At 49.1% G+C, this 12917-nt stretch overlaps 8 protein-coding genes across 8 annotated transcripts; 7 read left to right on the top strand and 1 right to left on the bottom strand.

Annotated features, from left to right (window-relative positions):
• The first annotated feature begins 821 nt into the window (after nt 1-821).
• Nucleotides 822-1160, top strand: V8C40DRAFT_241478 (uncharacterized protein). Its single transcript, XM_083215030.1, has one exon. It carries the CDS (start codon nt 865-867, stop codon nt 1060-1062), a length of 198 nt encoding a protein of 65 aa, XP_083075052.1. The 5' UTR covers nt 822-864; the 3' UTR covers nt 1063-1160.
• Nucleotide 1161: 1 nt separating this feature from the next.
• Nucleotides 1162-2969, top strand: V8C40DRAFT_241477 (uncharacterized protein). Its single transcript, XM_083215029.1, has one exon. It carries the CDS (start codon nt 2342-2344, stop codon nt 2714-2716), a length of 375 nt encoding a protein of 124 aa, XP_083075051.1. The 5' UTR covers nt 1162-2341; the 3' UTR covers nt 2717-2969.
• An 866-nt stretch (nt 2970-3835) lies between these two features.
• V8C40DRAFT_264528 (uncharacterized protein) lies at nt 3836-4258 on the top strand (the record flags this gene model as incomplete). Its single annotated transcript, XM_083219543.1, has 1 exon — nt 3836-4258. The coding sequence occupies one exon, from the start codon at nt 3836-3838 to the stop codon at nt 4256-4258; it is 423 nt and encodes a 140-aa protein (XP_083075050.1).
• On the top strand, nt 3836-5052 carry V8C40DRAFT_286464 (uncharacterized protein; the record flags this gene model as incomplete). Its single annotated transcript, XM_083222533.1, has 1 exon — nt 3836-5052. A coding segment is annotated over exon 1 (777 nt), but the record flags the coding sequence as incomplete, so codon positions are not given.
• Nucleotides 5053-5762: 710 nt separating this feature from the next.
• V8C40DRAFT_286460 (uncharacterized protein) lies at nt 5763-7460 on the top strand (the record flags this gene model as incomplete). Its single annotated transcript, XM_083222532.1, has 3 exons — nt 5763-6042; nt 6113-6780; nt 6835-7460. 3 exons carry the CDS (start codon nt 5763-5765, stop codon nt 6856-6858), a joined length of 972 nt encoding a protein of 323 aa, XP_083075048.1. The 3' UTR covers nt 6859-7460.
• A 236-nt stretch (nt 7461-7696) lies between these two features.
• Nucleotides 7697-8855, top strand: V8C40DRAFT_241471 (40S ribosomal protein uS13). The gene is made up of 3 exons (XM_083215028.1): nt 7697-7801; nt 7994-8124; nt 8234-8855. Exons 1-3 carry the CDS (start codon nt 7763-7765, stop codon nt 8532-8534), a joined length of 471 nt encoding a protein of 156 aa, XP_083075047.1. The 5' UTR covers nt 7697-7762; the 3' UTR covers nt 8535-8855.
• On the bottom strand, nt 8784-10316 carry V8C40DRAFT_241469 (guanine nucleotide exchange factor SDO1). Its single transcript, XM_083215027.1, has one exon. The coding sequence runs from the start codon at nt 9815-9817 to the stop codon at nt 8900-8902; it is 918 nt and encodes a 305-aa protein (XP_083075046.1). The 5' UTR covers nt 9818-10316; the 3' UTR covers nt 8784-8899.
• Nucleotides 10317-10383: 67 nt separating this feature from the next.
• V8C40DRAFT_241467 (tryptophan--tRNA ligase WRS1) lies at nt 10384-12623 on the top strand. Its single transcript, XM_083215026.1, has 7 exons — nt 10384-10904; nt 10979-11064; nt 11121-11170; nt 11235-11454; nt 11534-11963; nt 12020-12073; nt 12136-12623. Exons 1-7 carry the CDS (start codon nt 10611-10613, stop codon nt 12460-12462), a joined length of 1461 nt encoding a protein of 486 aa, XP_083075045.1. The 5' UTR covers nt 10384-10610; the 3' UTR covers nt 12463-12623.
• Nucleotides 12624-12917: the final 294 nt, after the last annotated feature.

The following is a 12917-nucleotide window of genomic DNA, read 5'->3' as shown; positions in this document are numbered from 1 at the left end:
ACCAAGAGTATTGAAAGTTGGAGTCGCTCGCATCGCTTCGACATATCGCCAAGAAATTTTAGGGGCTATTTAGAATAAATTGATCGTTTAAGCTACTATAACACTCTTTATATGATACTACCATGTTAATCAATGGAAGCTAGACGATGGACCAAAGCACAAGTATCAGCCTTCTAAGCTATAAGCAACATTCAACTACATGTTGTCATTCTGTTACTCCAGAGCCGCCGATTCACCATTTGCATGAGCCCTTATTTGCTCAACTTTTGCTTTCTTGTTAAACGTTCTACCCAATTTGCTGGAAAACGCCGTAGCCGAGGCGTGTATGGCAGATGTTAACCTAGCAAAGGCTGACTTGATGCTAAATCTTGGCGGTGGCTCTGAGTTGAAAGGCATCAATCGGAATCTCCAAAGAAGTTTTCATATGATTCCTGCAGACTGAAGCGTCCGCTTCGTGAATTTGTTAGATTGAGCAACTAAGAACTGAAATCATTCCACTGGCCAATGTCTCCCGAGCCCGGAAAAGTTAATACAAACAATACTACCTAGCACCAGGGATATCCCATTTCGGAAGACGACTTGAGCTGGGATGATGTCTGTGAATTCTACAATAGCCCAGACGACCCATTTATTGCGTCTAGCGCGCGTGCCTACGACAACATCTATCTCAAATTCGCTATTACGCTGCATGGCAACGAGGCCACTGACATAGCCCCCGTGGAAACAGCCATCCCAACAGGGCCATGGGAAGACAGACATAGGCAGAGCGCAAAATCCATTGCAAACACGAGAGGAGAGACTCAGAAGGCATTCTTATCGCGAATTGGGGGGGCCGTAGTTGGCGGCGCATTTCTTATTTTCCCGATGTGGCTGATGGTGCTCAAACAAGAGATATATCTAAGCCTTGGCGTGACAACGGGCTGTGTAGCTGCGTTTGGGTTACTCATGGCATTGTCCATGGGATCACTGGATGCTGTTTTCGCAGCTACATTTGCTTACGCAGCGGTCCTCATGGTTTTTGTTGGTGTCATGATGCAGAATACCAGCTCGAGTACTCCGTAGTTGACAGTTGAACGTTTAGTATGGAGCATATACACACATACTTGGATAATCATGTAATTAAGGTTGGTCATTTGTCTGAAAAATTGAGGCAAAAAATGAGTGGAAAGTCAATGCAATCTATTTTAAGTTGCATGATGCTTAAGAGACAACTTTGTCCGTAGGAATGCCAAAGCTGCATGAAGAGCTTATCTTCAGATCATCCGCCCTTATTGTCCATGGATGCTACCGATATATGTGGAGCATCAATTGAGAGTGTAGATCAAGCTTCAACGAAACTCAATGGGTTGCATGCAACGTTCCAGACCAAACATTCCAGAGCGCTTCTAGCCCAAGCACGTTCCATGCAAGCCTGCGCATCACGGATGTTCCGAGTCCAACAAGATCAACGCCTTGGGCACATGGTAGCATAGCGATGCCAGGTTGAACAGGGCTGTCTCAGCTCCACCCATTGTGTGTTTTTCATCTTTTTTCCTTTCAATTGTTGGGTTGGGTCTCAGGCCCGCTAAATGAACAGACACATGTTGATGATACTCGACCTGAATGGCTCCGGTAAGGCCTTAACGGATCAATAGTTCCTCGTTGTTTTCGCCCTCTCAACAACCGGGAGGCGAAGTTGTAGATGCTAGTGCCGCCACCTCATGAAAGACACTGTGGCTGACAACCTACTTCAAAATTGAGGCGCCCGCATCGGAGACGACGAGAGATCAGCCTTGTATCGCCGGCTCTTTACGGGACGGCACAACCGAGAAGAGGGAGGAAGTAGATTGTGGCACTGACGGAGCCCGCCACAGCCGCTGAAGACGCAGTGTCGAAGGCCTTGGCGGAAAATATCAAGCGCCTTTCAATACAGATCGCCAAGGGCTAGAGACACGGCTCACGCGCAGGTCAATGCAGAGTAAAAGACTTCAAATTATATGTCTACGAGCATGCCATGCGGGTTTATGCCGGCGCAATAGGAGAAGGTGAAATCAATTTGGGGGCGGAAGTGCCGAGGTCGAAACAAATTGTGTTCTCAGTGCATAAATCCGTGTAGATTACTCGTGCATGGTCCAAGACCAAGTCATGGAAGGCGAAATGTTATTCCCAGGCCCCGTGTCCGCTGAGCCCAGATCTGTGGCCGATCGACAGCGACTGACATCCATGGCGGCTCCGTTTGCGACTGTCACGGGCCTTTGCAGAGTCGCATACTGCTAATACGCTAAGATGGTGTGCGACATCCAGCGAGTCAGCTTCTGGTGAGTGTGACCGAGAACTGCGCGGATTCCTTCGGCGGCTCGGCATGTGTGTGTCGGTGCCAGAACTAAATCGAAAAGCTGTCACATCAAACGCCACACCAAACGGAATGCGATATGGAGGTTTCACGCCAGATAAGGACGTCGGAAGAGGACGAGACCAAAGGCATCTCGTTGAGACACGCCGCAGACAGCGAGATGGTCTGGGCCTGCTTCCGGTCGCGTACAATCACAAGCTCGTGAGAAAACGGAACACGAGAGACAAGACACATGCAGTGTCCACCCATCCGCGGGCTTGGGTCCGAATCCTTGGACAAGTCCGGCTTACTAAAGTGTCTCGCCGTCTCCGCCCTCTTCTGACATTACCTATCCTGGCACCCTCAGCGTCTGACAAGGAGAGAAAAAAAAGTTTGATTCAGTAAGATAAGAAGACAGGATAGGAGAGCCGAAGTGGTAATTAAACATGCATACAGTACGACGCTGCGGCAGTGGCCAACATTTTCCTTCCTGGGTGGCGTTCCAAGGTTCCGGCGCCAGATCATGGCTGCAGAACCAAGGAAATTAAAATCTCGGAGAGGACAGTTAGCGGCGCCCCCGCGAATCTACGCGCTCTCAACGACCCCAAATATGGCCGTCGGGTTGGACGATGGTGCGCGCATTTTCGGGGAATTGGGCTCTTGGTTGGACCAGAGGCTGAGAAAAGTTCCGCCATGGGGGGGAGGGAGAGAGAATCAGGAGGTCGCTAAAAAAACCGCTCCAGAACAGCGCCCCCCTTCTAAAACAGGCCGCTAAAATTGGGCAACTGCAAACAAGGCCATTCTCCGGGCTGCAGCTCCATACTGACTTCATTTTCAGTGGAGACTGCGGGAACCCCGGGCTGGGGAATTGCAGCTTGCACGAATTCCTGGAGATTCTGGAGTCGGCCAGGCCCAATTTACCGCCGGCTGGGCCAATCCCAGCCGCAAGCAGCTCGCGTTGGGGCCCTGGTCGTTTGGCTGCTGCCTTCGTGGTGGTTTCTGCTCCGCTTGAGAAAGGCCGAGCGCTGGAGTCGCCACTGGGGGCGCTCCGTAAAGGGAACACGGACTGTGCTGAACAGTACTCGTACACAGTAATGCTGAGCCAGTAGTGTTGGAACATTGCATGCTTGTACAAAGCCCTGACTAGCAATAGTTCGCATACATTTGCCCTTTGATCCGTGAGCGGTTTTCGCTCGGTCCCCTTTAATAGTCGTCGATCTGCTCCCGCCGCGCCTGCGTTGGTTTTCCCGTCTATCGTGGCGCCAAAGCTTCTTCAGCCATTCACAAACTCTAAGCCTTGGGCTTGAAACAATCAATACCTTGATGTACTCGGAATAAAAACGGCGAGCACCCCCGTCTTCGGCTCCTTATTGTGATACCCGAGTTGCTTTGCTTCGCGGCTACATTCACAACTGCACACCTGCATACAAAGTACCTGCATATAACGCATCAGCCTCTCGTCGCTTTCGACTTCGAATCTACTTCGCCCTCTACGGCACACTTCCAGCATCTCTTCACATTACAATGGCCATCCGGGACCGATTTCGTCGCGCCCTGCGCAGATCTGACGACTCAGACACTATTTCTCAGACAGACTCAAATGCCACAACAGACTCGACCCGACAAAGCTCCAGCGATGAATCGGCGCCTCAACTGTCGCTGAAAAAGACGAGCTCGGTGCTCTCAAGACTATTCAAGGACACCAAGGAGAAAGAGGCCAAGGCCGAGGAAAAGAACCGCAAGAAGAACAAGGGCAGGACCTGGAAGCATCCTAGCGAAAAGCCCCTGACGGAACAAAACCTCAAGCACCAGGAGATGCTCAGCCATTTCACCATGACTTTTGGCGCCAGCGACCCGAGCCAAGTCGTCGATCTTGACTTTGACGGCATCAGCCCGTGCTGCACTCGCAACGGCAGCCTCGACCTTGGCTCGCCAGACAGCATCTGATCTGAGCTTTCTGCAATATGCACGATGCAGAGCCGGGAACCGATGCTTATGCGACTTGCGATCGGAAATTTTCCCCATTCGCCAAGTCGATCACCGGCTATATGGCTATATGCACGCAGCGCATCGATTCACACTTTCGGTACCTGACCAGGCACACAGCAACCGTGTGCTGGTTCAACAATCCCTTCACTGGGAAAAAAAAATTCAATATCGCCATCCCTCGACGACTATACATCCTCTTCGACCTTGTCTTATTTTACCTCTTATTTTTTCGACCTCCTTTTTCTCCTACTTTCGCTGTTTTAATATACACGATGCGGAGGATAGACGCCACCTACACCCGCGCTAAACACCGGTGCCAAGCGTACCTGCATGAGGGGACAGATCTAGATCTACTAGACCGTCGAGCCTCATGTGACCGCTGCTTTTTTTATTTCCTTGGTTCAGCAATATTCTTTCTTCGTGCAACCCACACCTCGGCTCCGGCACGAGGTGTGCGCGTTCACCCTGTGTTATGTTTTATCACGACGCAAACGGCTATGACTATGGGGGCGGCTTTTACAGCTAGATACGGGGGGTTCTGGCATCTTGCACCGGCTTTTCTTTTGTCTATTATGGAATTGGGCACATTCTACAGGAGTATCATGCTTGCTGTAGACGGATCATGGCGTTGGACGGGAGCACTCGACACAGCTCGAGCAACTGGGTTACATATACAGTACACAATCATGTGCTCGTATTTTGGTAGTTTTAGAAAATATTTTAATGCATTTCAGTATTTACTTACACATCAACGCTGTTTGTTCCCTAATAGTGACCTCGATCTGCCTTGTACATCTATATGCTTATAAGAGCTCGGGCAGTACTCTCCAAATTCTGGGACTACGGGAAACTATGTCGCAATGACGATTTCAGAAGCTTATTCCAATGTTTTCATTCTACATGTCCGCGAAGTCAGTGAATGCGAATCCCATCTGCCCTTCAACTGCTAATTATCAGGTAGGTACTCTCAATATTGGGTCTTGGAAGCCACGGCGTTTCATTTCACGTTCTCTTCATAAACCATGAATTCACAACACGAAGCCTCTGGCTACTATATGAAAAATTACTTTACCTTCCCAGTGTCATACCGCTCCTCCCCCCGTACCTATCTATTACATCCTATAGATGTCCCTTTTTTTACTTTCTCTCAAAAAGTTGAGGCTCCTCTTCCACATAATTTTTTTAACACTGCCTGTTCATGATGCAACAGTTTTTCTGGAAACTTTGGGTCTCCACCGGCCACCAGGCAGCTGGCGAACGTCTCATAAAGTTGGCAGGTGCCCTCCTTCCCTCTGGTTTGGAAACCTAATCTCGTCACTGCCCAGAGTTTAAGACTCTGTCATCTTAAAAACATTTTTAACGGCAGCAGCTGGATCTGTGAGACTCTAATCTTGCATGGCGAAAGACACGCTCCCATCAGCTAACTGTCCTCAAGTTCATCGTGAGCGGCCTGCCATCAACCATGCCGGTCAAGTCATTCTACACCCTCAAGACCAAGGCCGTGCCGGCCAGGTACGGTCTGAACAAGAACATACAGGACCTGCTCATGGCCCTCGATGACCACCATAGCGGCTCTATCGACGCAGAAGAGATTGGCAGACTCGTGCGGTTGAGCCCAAAACGCCGGGCGGCCATCGCCAACACTATTACAAAATGCGCCAACATCATCAAGAATCAACCTAACGAGATTCCCACGTGTGTCGACGTCATTGAGATGTGTACAGAGCTTCTGGAGATTGCAGGTCAGTCAAGACTAGGTTTTTGCGCGTTCTCTTGGCCTCGACCTGTCATCACATATTAACACGTCAATAGATAGGAAATCTCCGGTTGATGGATTCCCCTTCTTTCGGTTGCCAATGGAGATAAGAGAGCGAATCTTCGCTCTGATGATAAATAATGTGTTCCGCACCAAATCCGTTTTGCCGGCAAGCAACAGGCCTGGCCCCTGCAAGTGTCCTCGTTTCGACCGAGACAACACCTTCCAGACAACGCAAATGAAGGACCTTAAACGCATCTTTGGTCCCAATCTAATAACTTTAGAATTCTATCGAGTCTTTTTCCGCACCAAGACGTTTCGATTCCGCTGCCCCTGCGAGCTGCGATCGCATCTAACGAATAACAACATACTCTTTGACAACGTAAGGAAAATCGTGGTTCAGTGGAGCGGTCCCGAGGCGGCAAAGACGTTTCAGCTCTTGAAATCGCTTCCCAAGCTTAAGAGTCTGGGAATCGTAATCTCTAGACTGACATACATTCATCTCAACGAACGATCGGCCTTGATGAAGTCTTACTTCCCTTTGGCATACAAGAATACTCGACTGGGAGACGTTCTGGGCCTAGACGAGCTCTTAGAAATACGTGGGCTTAATCAGGTTGAAGTCATGATTGCGCATTCCTCAAGAGGTGGTACTCAATCAAATGAGATGGATCGGGCAAACCTCTTGGATCTTTTGTCTAGCAGGCTGACGCAGCCAAAAGAGGTAAATATGCAACTCCCGACTCTCTATGATGAGCGGTCATCTAACAGCATATAGTACGACAATGATGTGGAGTTGTAATGAGAGAAGAGATGCGCCAGGACAAAAAATGGGACTGCTGAAATGTTTTGGTCGGGTAATGATAATAATAGCATGCGATCGAGTAACGGGGTCTGTTTCTTCTTCGGTTGATGGGTTTGGTAGTCTTGGTTGTGGTTGTTTTAAGCTTCGGGTACAATGGGTTGACGGACAAACAGAGAGAGCAAAACGAGCCAGCAAGCGTGGTCGTAATGGATAGAGGTCAAGGTTATGGACCACAATGACCCGCAGGCTCAGTCTTATAGAAATGTAGATCATAGCATGTAACAACAGATAAATTACGAACAGCCTTCACGAAGAATAAAGACCTCGTACTCAAAAAACGTTGTGATTGTTCTTGTCTTATACTCATACAAAGTATGGGCATCCGGCTCAAGATCAGCAGGCGAGGACACGCTGGTCGAGCAATGGAAAAAGACGATAAGGCGTATCTAGGTACGTTTTGAAGAATCTACGAGACACTTACCGTCCAAGCAAGGTGCTTCTGGGCACTTAAATGAATATCAGGCTCATTGTTGTTACATTTAAGCTCAGCGGCCTATCGTAACGACGGCTTCCAGCTTTGCTGGCATAGGCTGTGGAGGAGAGCAGGGCAAAGAAAGAAAATATTTGCTCTACCACTATGGAGAAGGCTGTGAGTGTAAATGAAAGCGCGCACGGTACATAAATACGGTACGAATTTGTCCTCGGTTTGGTCAGTCACGTGCGTATACCACGTGATTGCTTACGTTGACCGGTCGCTGTGTGTGCCCTACTTTGTGCCCCCACAAGGGCCGAAAATTCCACCATGTTTAGCGAGTCCTGGGAAATCCTCCGCCCTCTTCTCTTCAACCCGAACAATCGAATCTAACGAGCAGCAAGGCAACGTCCCATACAGTTGCCCAGCATGTCGCTCGTCACGGGAGAGAAGACGAACTTTCAGTTCGTAAGTGATTTCCAATTCATCCCGGACAAAACGTTTCCAGCTGCTACGGAATTTACGCGGCGTGTCGATGTCATCATCGCAACGAACAAAAATTTTCAGAGCATTGGAGATGCTTTTGCGGCGGACTGAGGGAGGGTGGAAGAGGAAACATGAGAGCAACGTTTTTGGGCTAACAGTCATTGTCTCATCTAGATTCTCCGTCTTCTGAACACCAACGTCGATGGAAAGCAAAAGGTTATGTACGCCTTGACCAAGATCAAGGGTGTCGGTCGCCGATACTCCAACTTGGTCTGCAAGAAGGCCGATGTCGACCTGAACAAGCGGTACGAGAATCCACCAATCCATGCGTTTTTTTGTTGGCGGAGGCCGCGAGTTGAAAACCACAAAATTTGAAAAGGAGTTTGGAAAACTAACATGTGGTTTGAATTATAGCGCCGGTGAGCTTACCTCCGAAGAGCTCGAGCGTATCGTCACCATCATCCAAAACCCTACCCAGTACAAGATCCCCGCCTGGTTCCTGAACAGACAACGCGATATCGTTGACGGCAAGGACTCTCACATCCTGGCCAACGGTGTCGACTCCAAGCTCCGTGAGGATCTGGAGCGCCTCAAGAAGATCCGTGCCCACCGTGGTCTCCGACACTACTGGGGTCTCCGTGTCCGTGGTCAGCACACCAAGACTACCGGTCGTCGTGGCCGAACTGTCGGTGTCTCCAAGAAGAAGGGTGGCTAATGGTTTTACTGTTTTCGGTCTGGGGTGGACAGGCGTGACGGCTGGGTTTTTCATCACTGTGATGAGCATTTCCATGGGACTGCTTTCTGGCATACGCAGCTGGTGCTGTACTCTAGATCAGAGTCAAATGAATTAAAAGCATTTTCAAAGCGTTACCATGATGGTGTTGATATTTGTGATTGAATGGTGATAAAATCCTGCTGTAGCCGCAGTTGTCGAGATGTGCACATTTTTACGACGTGGAGAAAATTACAGCATATGAAGTATTTTTTTTAATCTATCACCCTTCCGAAAGTCAAGTTGTAGTCAAGTTGCCATAGGGTATCATTTATTCCTTTTTTTGGTTCCTATCTGATTTCTGTGCTTTAATCCTCATGTGTAACCGCCATGTCCAAAACCTCGACTCTGCCTTGGCCCTTGGTCTCGTTGCCAATAAAATCAGACAGAGCCTTAAAAGCGCCCGGTTCAACAAAGCCCACAACTTCCCATTCCGAGCCCATGACGTCCTGGCTCTCAACCTGCTCGACGTAGCTCAAAATCCGATCTTTGACTGTGCCGGCTGCTTTTGGTTCACCATCCTCCTCCTTTGCGGCGGCTTTGGGCGCTTTGACTGCCTGCTTGAGAACATTGGTAGAGCATGAAACTCGGAGCTTCATCCGAGCTCGCGCGACGGGAATGGGCTGATATGCGATGAGTGCCTTCATGGCATCCAGGGCCTGACTCTTTGCGCTCTTGGTGGTGACAACTCCCGTCCAGGTGTGCTCTCTAGTCTTAGGCTTGGCCTCGCCAGCCTCTGCGGTCGTGGGCGTTGCAGTCCCCGAATCCGTCGTCTTTTCTCCACTGTGCGCCTGCGAGCTCAGCATATCGAGCGCCTTTTCGATCATGCCGGGAGTGTACACTCTCTTCGTCCGCGGATCGACCAGCTTACTGACCACGATGCTAATGACCTCATTATGCACCCTTTCTAGCTGCGCCGCCCGTTCTTTGTCGCCAACTTGTAGTTCTCCTTTTTTCAGGATCTCGAGGACGATTTCGTCGGTGGACTTGCCCTTGCCAAAGGCCTTTTCGAGATCCTCCTTGGGCGCAGTCTGGCCCTTGGAGACGTTGAGGAATACGTTCGGGATTTGGAGGACGTTGTCGAGGTCCGTCTCGATGCCGGAGCGCCACTCGAGGACTTTGTTCTTGTAGCAGGCGATTTCGAAGCGCTTCTTGCCTTTCTTCAGGCGCACGAGCGAGACGTTTGTGAGCTTGATCTGGTTGGAGGGAAGGTTGATTCGTGACATTGTTGCGAAGAATTATCGAGTAACAGTCGTGAAATGCTGAGAGAAACGAAAATATCAAGTATGAAAGAGAAATATCAACGCTTTATGAAGGAAACGGGTGTTGGTTTTGTTGCGACTGTTTGGAAGGACGTGCAAAAGAAAAAAGACGACGTCAAAGTTGGATATAAATGTCAAGGCTAGCTGACTGGCAGAGCCTTGGCGGGGATTATCCATGTACTCGTACCTGAGGATTACAAATCCGGACCTGGCTTAGACTGAATCTGGGCGATGATGTCTTTGCCACTTCTCTTCCATGCTTTTGCCTTACAAACGCTTTGGTAGAAAGAGTCAGAAGAGAATGCTTTTGAGAAAGGTCAATCTACCACGATTGCATTCCTTTGCAATTTTCTGCCATCATAGTGTAAATTCAGACTAGAACTTAAACACCTGCCAGATGAGCGGTTGTATTGTCGCAGTAGAAATGCCCCAATATAGATTAGCTGCGGGTGTATTTTTCTGCCGCCAGGTCATATTTGGAAGCTGATGCACACACTTTGAACTTTTTTTCCTCTTGCGCTACCCCACCAAGAATGCGAAGCAGCCTTGCAAAACACCCTGGCCTTTGAATTCTTGCTCTGCTGATATTCACCTGGTACTGCCCCGCCTTTGATTGTGTTGAGTCACAAGGAGTCACAAGAGGGTCTTGAGAGTCATAGAATCCGCATAAGCCTTGCCGTGTTGGATCTGTTTTGTCCAAGATTTTTATTCACGACGCTCTTGTTTTGTTCGACGATATCCAGAACTATAGCTAAAAATGGCTGACGCTACGATTGCCCCGGCCGTTGAGGACACGACGGTTGATGCCCCTGCCGCAACCGGCAAGCAGGACATCAACCCGTGGTCCGTCTCTGGAGAAGTCGGCGAGGATGGCAAGGTCAAGGCCATCGACTACCGAAAGCTCATTGACGAGTTCGGCACCAGCTTGATTGACGATGCGCTGTTGGAGCGCTGGGAGAAGGTGACGGGAAGCAAGCCGCATCGATTTATGCGCCGTGGAATTGTCTTTAGCCACAGAGATCTTACGACAATTCTTGATCGTTATGAGAAGGTAAGAAGAGGATGCGAATGGTGTTATAAGCCTCTCTTCAGTATGAGACTCTGAATCTAACGCAATTTTTACAGAATGAGCCTTTCTTCCTCTACACTGGACGAGGCCCTAGCAGTGACAGCATGCACATTGGACATACTCAAGTGTTTGACTTTGTCAAGTATGAGTTTCATGGAGACCTTGACTTGGGGCGAGTGTTCTAATGTGTTATCACAGGTGGCTCCAGGATGTTCTTGACGCCCCCCTGATTATCATGTTGACAGATGGTGGGTTGTCTCTATGGCAAGATTTTTATTGAATTGTTGCAGGAAAACTAACTCTTTTATCCAGACGAGAAATTCCTCTTTTCTGAAAAGCGAACTATTGAGGAGGTCATGAGCTACACTCAAACTAACGCCAAAGACATCATCTCTGCCGGCTTCGACATGAAGAAGACCTTCATCTTTTCTGATTACGAGTTCATGGGCGGCGCTTTTTACAGAAACATTTCTAGATTCTCCAAGAGGGTCACTTTCAACGTGGCCAAGGCCGTCTTTGGCTTCGATGGAAGGTGGGTCGTCGCTCGAGTGCTTCATTTACGCTGTATACCGCAACGAACAACATGTCACTAACCTTTCTTACCTCATTAGCTCAAACATCGGCAAGATTCACTTCCCTAGCATTCAGGGTGCCACATCCTTCGCCACATCCTTCCCCCACATCTTTGGTGACGATGAGAAGAAGACGGCCAAGATTCCCTGCTTGATTCCTTGCGCCATTGATCAGGACCCTTACTTCCGTTTGACGCGAGACTGCGCCGTGAGCCTTCGCTATGCCAAGCCCTCTCTGGTGCACATGAGATTCCTGGATGCCCTGCAGGGCCCTGGCTCCAAGATGTCTGCCAGTGACGACACCTCTGCCATTTTCATGAAGGACTCGGCCAAGGAGATCAAGAACAAGGTCAACAAATATGCCTTCTCAGGAGGTCGTGAGACTGTTGAGGAGCATCGTGAGAAGGGAGGCAACCCGGATGTCGATGTTTCATACCAATACTTGCAGTTCTTCCTGGAAGATGATGAGGTATGTGGCCCGTGAGATCTTGATATGAGCAAGTTTCGCTAATACAATGACTACAGGAACTGGCCAAGATTAGGGCAGACTACCTCAGCGGCAAACTTCTGACTGGCGAGGTGAGTGCTTCATGTAGAACCCCTATGAGTAGCTACCGATATACTGACTGACATTTAAATAGCTCAAGGCGATATGCATTGCGAAACTCCAGGAGTATGTCGGCGCATTCCAGGAGAGAAGAGCCAAGGTTACAGACGAGGTTGTGAAGCAGTTCATGGCCGTCCGCCCGCTAGAATGGCAGGGAAACCCCAAGGTGCCCCGCGCAGATCTCGTTGTACCGGTGGTTAAGGCAGATGAAGCCGCTGCCTCGACAGAAGGTGGCCCCGAAAAGTTAACCAAGAACCAGCTGAAGAAACTGCTCAAGGAGCAGCAGATTGCGGCGAAGAAGGCTGAGAAGGCGAAGCAGAAGGAAGAGGGAGCCACCAAGGCTGTGGAAGAGGCCAACTAGACTGCGTCTCTGTATAGGGTATGCATTGTTATAAGATGAAATAAGAAAAAAATGTTAAACACCGCTTGCAAGTATCACTCACTCCATAGGCTTGGAGGGAAGTTTAAAGGTATGGATTGAATGATGTTTGGTAATACGATATACTCCCTGAAAATAACCACATCCTTGAGAATGCTGTATTACAACATGTCTTGTTCATTCACGTCAATCATACAACCTGATCTAGTAAAAGAGTCACACGGCATGAAGGAAATCCATTCTATAGAAGTGAGACGAAATGCAGGTAATGTTCTCCCTTATTCTGACAGAATAGGGGCTACACAGTATCTCTGTTCATCAATAAGTATAGATACCTAAGTTGCCCAACTGTGAGGCCTGAAGCCATAGCGATACTCGTACTCGTACCTCCTCACCGCGTTCGCTTTGAGTGCTGATTGGGGCCACGTGAACGGTAC

This window comes from Trichoderma camerunense (genome assembly GCF_050948025.1).
Source record: "Trichoderma camerunense strain CBS 138272 chromosome Unknown V8C40scaffold_6, whole genome shotgun sequence".
NCBI lineage: Eukaryota > Fungi > Ascomycota > Sordariomycetes > Hypocreales > Hypocreaceae > Trichoderma > Trichoderma camerunense.
This window is presented reverse-complemented; position numbering and strand designations above follow the sequence as displayed.